This window comes from Bufo bufo, chromosome 9 (genome assembly GCF_905171765.1).
Source record: "Bufo bufo chromosome 9, aBufBuf1.1, whole genome shotgun sequence".
Classification (NCBI taxonomy): Eukaryota; Metazoa; Chordata; class Amphibia; order Anura; family Bufonidae; genus Bufo; species Bufo bufo.
The window spans coordinates 212,694,401-212,701,463 of record NC_053397.1 but is presented as its reverse complement, the minus strand read 5'-3'; the positions used below and the strand labels follow the sequence as shown (position 1 = coordinate 212,701,463).

Genomic DNA, 7,063 nt, shown 5'->3' with positions numbered 1-7,063 from the left:
TGAAGACAGCCGCCATGTTTATTTAGGGAAACAGCCACAGCCTAAGTGCTCTACGCCTCCAGTACTAAAGATGGCCGGCGTTCAGCGGAAAGGCGCGGAGTTCTGGATTTTGTCCCGTTGGAGCTTCCGTAGGTGAGATGGCCGCCTCCAGAGCGTGTAATGTGGCGGCGTGAGGGACGGGTGTAGCCTGAAAACCCGTCATATCCAGTAACTTCTGTCAGGTGCCCCCATATAGTCAGGTCAGTGCCTGGTGCCCCCATATAGTCAGGTCAGTGCCTGGTGCCCCCATATAGTCAGGTCAGTACCTGGTGCCCCCATATAGTCAGGTCAGTACCTGGTGCCCCCATATAGTCAGGTCAGTACCTGGTGCCCACATATAGTCAGGTCAGTAACTGGTGCCCCCATATAGTCAGGTCAGTACCTGGTGCCCCCATATAGTCAGGTCAGTTCCTGGTGCCCCCATATAGTCAGGTCAGTACCTGGTGCCCCCATATAGTCAGGTCAGTACCTGGTGCCCCCATATAGTCAGGTCAGTACCTGGTGCCCCCATATAGTCAGGTCAGTGCCTGGTGCCCCCATATAGTCAGGTCAGTGCCTGGTGCCCCCATATAGTCAGGTCAGTGCCTGGTGCCCCCATATAGTCAGGTCAGTACCTGGTGCCCCCATATAGTCAGGTCAGTTCCTGGTGCCCCCATATAGTCAGGTCAGTGCCTGGTGCCCCCATATAGTCAGGTCAGTACCTGGTGCCCCCATATAGTCAGGTCAGTACCTGGTGCCCCCATATAGTCAGGTCAGTGCCTGGTGCCCCCATATAGTCAGGTCAGTACCTGGTGCCCCCATATAGTCAGGTCAGTACCTGGTGCCCCCATATAGTCAGGTCAGTGCCTGGTGCCCCCATATAGTCAGGTCAGTGCCTGGTGCCCCCATATAGTCAGGTCAGTGCCTGGTGCCCCCATATAGTCAGGTCAGTGCCTGGTGCCCCCATATAGTCAGGTCAGTACCTGGTGCCCCCATATAGTCAGGTCAGTTCCTGGTGCCCCCATATAGTCAGGTCAGTGCCTGGTGCCCCCATATAGTCAGGTCAGTACCTGGTGCCCCCATATAGTCAGGTCAGTACCTGGTGCCCCCATATAGTCAGGTCAGTTCCTGGTGCCCCCATATAGTCAGGTCAGTACCTGGTGCCCCCATATAGTCAGGTCAGTACCTGGTGCCCCCATATAGTCAGGTCAGTACCTGGTGCCCCCATATAGTCAGGTCAGTACCTGGTGCCCCCATATAGTCAGGTCAGTACCTGGTGCCCCCATATAGTCAGGTCAGTACCTGGTGCCCCCATATAGTCAGGTCAGTACCTGGTGCCCCCATATAGTCAGGTCAGTACCTGGTGCCCCCATATAGTCAGGTCAGTACCTGGTGCCCCCATATAGTCAGGTCAGTTCCTGGTGCCCCCATATAGTCAGGTCAGTACCTGGTGCCCCGATATAGTCAGGTCAGTTCCTGGTGCCCCCATATAGTCAGGTCAGTACCTTGTGCCCCCTAAGTAATGTCCTGTGTAAATTGGGGGGCAGGGCTGGGACAAGGTCCACCACCAACAGAGGCTGAGCTGCCCAAGTGTGCCCCCCCCCCCCCCCCCCCCATCTACCCCACCAGACATTTAGATGTTATTTATTCCTGCAGCTCTGATGATCACTGATCAGTAGATGACTCAAGTCAAGCCCCCCCCCCCCCCCGCCATTTAAATATGTATGTTTGTTATTAATGATCTCGCACTCCAACCCACCCCAAGACTCACCTAGGTTTTAGAGGAGGATAATAGGAAACAATATTTTTCATTCCACCTCAGGTCAGGTCAGCCATCAGACCCCAGCTCACAGGCACAGCCCCAATGCCTCAGATCAGACCCCCATGTCAGCCATCAGCCCTCCATGTCATATTTCTCCCCGTCCATGGCACAGACAGACTACAGACATTGTCCCCGGCCCATCATGTAACCCCATCCTCACCCATGTCACATTTCTCCCCCTCCATTTGATTGCTCTAACGCCTAAAGAAAAAATAATAATTTAAAAAAACTGATGTTTCTCCAGATGATCTTATGCTAAAAGTCGTGGTAATAGAGTCTCAAAGGTCTATAGAAGCAGGTACAATATTTTTACAAACCTTTGAGACTCTATTAACCAGGGCTGTGGAGTCGGAGTCGGGGGAAATTTTGGGTACCTGGAGTCGGAGTCGGCAAACAATGCACTGACTCCGACTCCTACTAAATTTAGATTGGAATAAAAAAAAAAAACTACTGTAAGAATAAAGACCAATGCATGCAGTGCCTCACGTAACCGCAAAACGAACACGTTAAGTGACCGTGAAGAAGCTTTTCATGTGCTTCACTATATGGCACGCAACGCACAATTAGGAGCTGCAATACTTATACTTTCCATAGTGTTGTGTTCTGCTTTTACAGGGAACGCAGCGTCCATGTGTAACCTCGCCTCTCACTGATAAGGGATTAAATAAATATGTTTTTTGCAGGACTAGAGAGTGAGACACTTGTATAAGTGAAGGGAATGGAGGGCCAATAGTTCAAGACTGAAGCTGTAAACCATTGGAAAAACTGCTGTCATTTAGCTAAGGCTACTTTCACACTAGCGTTCGGAGCGGATCTCAGACGGATCCGCTCCGATAATGCAGACGTTTGCATCCGTTCAGAACGGATCCGTCTGCATTATAACTTAGAAAATTTTCTAAGTCTGAAAGTAGCCTGAGCGGATCCGTTCAGACTTTACATTGAAAGTCAATGGGGGACGGAGCCGCTTGAAGATTGAGCCATATAGTGTCATCTTCAAACGGATCCGTCCCCATTGACTTGCATTGTAAGTCTGGACGGATCCGCTCGCCTCCGCACGGCCAGCGTTCAGGTGTCCGCTCACTGAGCGGAGCGGAGGCTGAGCGCTGGCAGGCGGATGCATTCTCAGCGGATCCGCCTCCATTGAGAATGCATCAGGGCTGGACGGCTGCGTTCAGGACCGCTCGTGAGCCCCTTCAAACGGAGCGCACGAGCGGACACCTGAACGCAGGGGTGAAAGTAGCCTAAGGCTATAAAAACTTGTAAACTCCGATTGTTAGCTTAAACTTTAAACATGACTGTGGGATTCTCCTAGGAAAATCATGTTTTAGAATAAATGCCCCTTCCTGAATCCTCCTTTGTTTTCATTGTGTTTGTCTTTTGCTTAAACTGTGCAATACAGTAGACTGTTGGCTTCCCAGCCAGTAGTCCTGTGGTAGGTTGCGTTTCTTTCCCTCAAGGAATGTATAAAATACATTCGCATATTAATACGTCGGAGTCGGAAGTACATAAAACTGAGGAGTCTGAGTCGGAACATTTATCTGCCGACTCCACAGCCCTGCTATTAACACTACTATCAACATCAGGTCATTTTGAGAAACGGCAGTTTTTTTTTAATTGTTTTTCCTTTAGGTGTTAAAACATAACTTTCAATTGATTGCTGTAACACCTAAAGGAAAATTCTTTTTAAAAACCTGCTGTGTCTCTAGATGACCTTATGTTGATAGTAGTGTTAATAGAGCCTCAAAGGTCTGTAAAAATAGGGTAACTGCTTCTATAGACCTTTCAGACTCTATTACCACTGCTATCAACATAAGGTCATCTTGAGAAACAGCAGGTTTTTAATTTGTTTTCCTTTAGGTGTTCATGCAATCAAATAAGTTAGGTTTTAACACCTAAAGGAAAAAAATAATTTTAAAAACTTGCTCTTTCTCTAGGTGACCTTATATTTATAGTAGTGTTAATAGTCTCAGTGGTCTATAAAAGCAGTTACCCTATTTTTACAGACCTTTGAGACTCTATTAACACTACTATCAGCATAAGGTCATCTTCTAGAGAAACAGCAGGCTTTAAACAAATCCCTTTAGGTGTTAGAGTAAATTGCAATCAAATGAACGTTATGTGTTAAGATTAGGGTCAGAAGCCGACAAGCAGGGCTTTGTTTAGCCTCTTGGGTATTAGTTTTTACATTCATAAAGCTCCACATTGAGCTTCCAGCAGCAGACAGATGCCAGGGCACTTCTGTGGTCACCTCACCTGGGCACATGGTCTTTGCTCAGCAGAGTCCTGCCACACATGCTGGGTAGATGCTGCCTGGAATGGATTTGTTAGAAGGAGGTCTGTGACGTCACTGGTCACATGCTCCTTCATGGTCACATGATCCACTGTGAGAACGCCTGCCTCCTGCTGTGTTCAGCTCCAGAGAGAAGGGGGTGTGAAAGGATGGACCAATGGCAGGGCAGCTAGCTGATACTGGCCAATCAGCAGCCTCCTGCTCCTATCTGTGGCTTAACACAAGCGCAGCTTAGAGTGAAGACTGGCTGGGGAGGGCGCCCGGCAGCGCTGCGCTGCTGACAAGTAAGAGATTAAAAAAAAAAGGTTTATTTTTCCGCCCAGCCCAAGCTGCGCCCTGAGGCTGGAGCCTCCCCAGCCTCTGTGTCGGCCCGGCCCTGTTGGGGGGCACCAAGTAATTACCTGTGCCCCCCCAATATATACAGAACATTAGCGGGTGCCCCCCGGTATACGCAGGACATTAGCGGGTGCCCCCCGGTATACGCAGGACATTAGCGGGTGCCCCCCGGTATACGCAGGACATTAGCGGGCGCCCCCCGGTATACGCAGGACATTAGCGGGCGCCCCCCGGTATACTCAATTAGTCCCCCCCAATATACATAGGACTGATGCCCCCAAAACTCCCAGCACAATTTCTGTCGGTTGATGCCCCATACAGTGTACCGGCAGCCCCTGCACACAGGACGTCGGTGCCCCCGGCATGCCACCCATTGCTTTTCCTCAGCCGGTTGGTCTCTTTCACTCACAGGTTCGTTCTCTCTTTACAGGTGACACCAGGACTAAAACTTGATGATGAAGTAGAGAAAAGAAACGCAGCCGGTCATGGCGGATCCTTCATTCTGAAACTCGCAGCAGCTACAATCCGTCGTTTCCAGATCATGGAGCTCTCAAGCCCTGATCTGAAGGAAGTCCATCCTCAGCCCTGCAGCATGGAGAACGCCAACAGACCCATCAGTTCCTCTCACCAAGACACGCCCCGGACTCCATCTTCATCCGAATCCCTTGGACTTTTCATGCACTGGAAGGTCCAGGCCTCCTGTAAGACGGACCTCAGCAAGAAGGGCAGTGTGGACAAGGCCATAGAGGAGATTGTCAGGGACATCAACCTCCAGGACTGCTACTTCACCACCAGCTCCTGCTCTGGGAGGATCATCCTTATAGATGAGGTGAAGGGTGAATACTAAGAGTTAACTGTGGAGAAGCATGGGGTTTGAGGAGGATAGGTCATCAGTATCTGACACCCGGGACCCCCACTGATCAGCTGTTTGTGAAGTCATCAGTGTCCGCAGTAGCTCCGCGGCCTTCTCATGGCTCACCAAGCACAGCGCCGTACATTGTGTAGCCTGTGCTTGGTATCTCGCTCAGCCCCATTCACTTCAATGGGTCTGAGCGCGATACCAAAGCATAGCCGCCCTACAGTGGTTGGTAAGCACGGCACTACTGCGAGTGTCTGTGCCTTCTCAAACAGCTGATTGGCCGGGTTCCTGGGTGTTGGACCCCTACCGATCAGATACTGATGACCTTCCCTGCGAATAGGTCATCAGTATCAAAATCTTGGAAAACCCCTTTAACACGTCTTTATATCACAGCATCCTGACAGTGATTCATAGTCTCCCTGCTCTTGCAGTGATGGAGCAGCTACTATCTGACGGCCGCTCTGCTCTGTGATAGGAGAGGCATCCATCTGACGGCCGCTCTGCTCTGTGATAGGAGAGGCATCCATCTGACGGCCGCTCTGCTCTGTGATAGGAGAGGCATCCATCTGACGGCCTCTCTGCTCTGTGATAGGAGAGGCATCCATCTGACGGCCTCTCTGCTCTGTGATAGGGCGGCTACTATCTGAAGGCCGCTCTGTTCTGTGATAGGGCGGCTACTATCTGACAGCTGCTTTATTCTGTGATAGGGCGGCTACCATCTGACGGACGCTCTGTTCTGTGATAGGGCGGCTACTATCTGACGGCTGCTTTATTCTGTTATAGGGCGGCTACCATCCGACGGCCGCTCTCTACTGTGATTGGGTGGCTACCATCCGACGGCTGCTCTGTACTGTGATTGGGTGGCTACCATCCGATGGCCGCTCTGTACTGTGATTGGGCGGCTACCATCCGACGGCCGTTCTTTTCTGCGATAGGAGAGGCATCCGTCTGACGGCCTCTCTGCTCTGTGATAGGAGCAGCTGCCATCTGACGGCCGCACTGTTCTGTGATAGGGCGGCTACCATCTGACGGACGCTCTGTGATAGGGCGGCTACCATCTGACGGACGCTCTGTGATAGGGCGGCTACTATCTGACAGCTGCTTTATTCTGTGATAGGGCGGCTACCATCTGACGGACGCTCTGTTCTGTGATAGGGCGGCTACTATCTGACGGCTGCTTTATTCTGTTATAGGGCGGCTACCATCCGACGCCCGCTCTCTACTGTGATTGGGTGGCTACCATCCGACGGCTGCTCTGTACTGTGATTGGGCGGCTACCATCCGACGGCTGCTCTGTACTGTGATTGGGCGGCTACCATCCGATGGCCGCTCTGTACTGTGATTGGGCGGCTACCATCCGACGGCCATTCTTTTCTGCAATAGGAGAGGCATCCGTCTGACGGCTGCTGGTTTCTTGTGATGGCGGATTCTTGTCTTGTGGTTGGCCATTGTACAAGTACTGACCATGCTGATATCATGGGGCAGCAGGGCCCCTTTCTTCACCCCTGATCCATTGTCACCTGCATGTTGAATGTGGTAATGTACATGAGTTCATGTAGATGGTTTTTGAATAATCATTATACCGATCTGATGTTTTTTCTTTAGAATCCTGATGTGTCCGTAGTGCAGAAACAGAACTGCTCCTGGCTGTTTGTAACTCATGATCTTTGTACAAAAGACGACGTGGTGAGTGGACGAGGGCGAGTAGTATTTTCAGGAGCCTTTTCTAATATCCTTG

General features: G+C 50.9%; 1 protein-coding gene across 7 annotated transcripts in view; it reads left to right on the top strand.

Moving 5' to 3' along the window:
- The window catches only part of TYW3 (tRNA-yW synthesizing protein 3 homolog), a 28,626-nt gene that overhangs the window by 9,645 nt on the left and 11,918 nt on the right, over nt 1-7,063 (top strand). Inside the window, exons 1-3 of one of the 7 annotated variants that reach the window (XM_040408600.1) lie at nt 38-161; nt 4,894-5,295; nt 6,931-7,011. In XM_040408600.1, the coding sequence (XP_040264534.1) occupies nt 138-161; nt 4,894-5,295; nt 6,931-7,011 (507 nt within the window). In that variant the 5' untranslated portion in view covers nt 38-137. The other 6 variants (XM_040408601.1, XM_040408602.1, XM_040408603.1 and 3 more) reach the window with 6 other exon arrangements.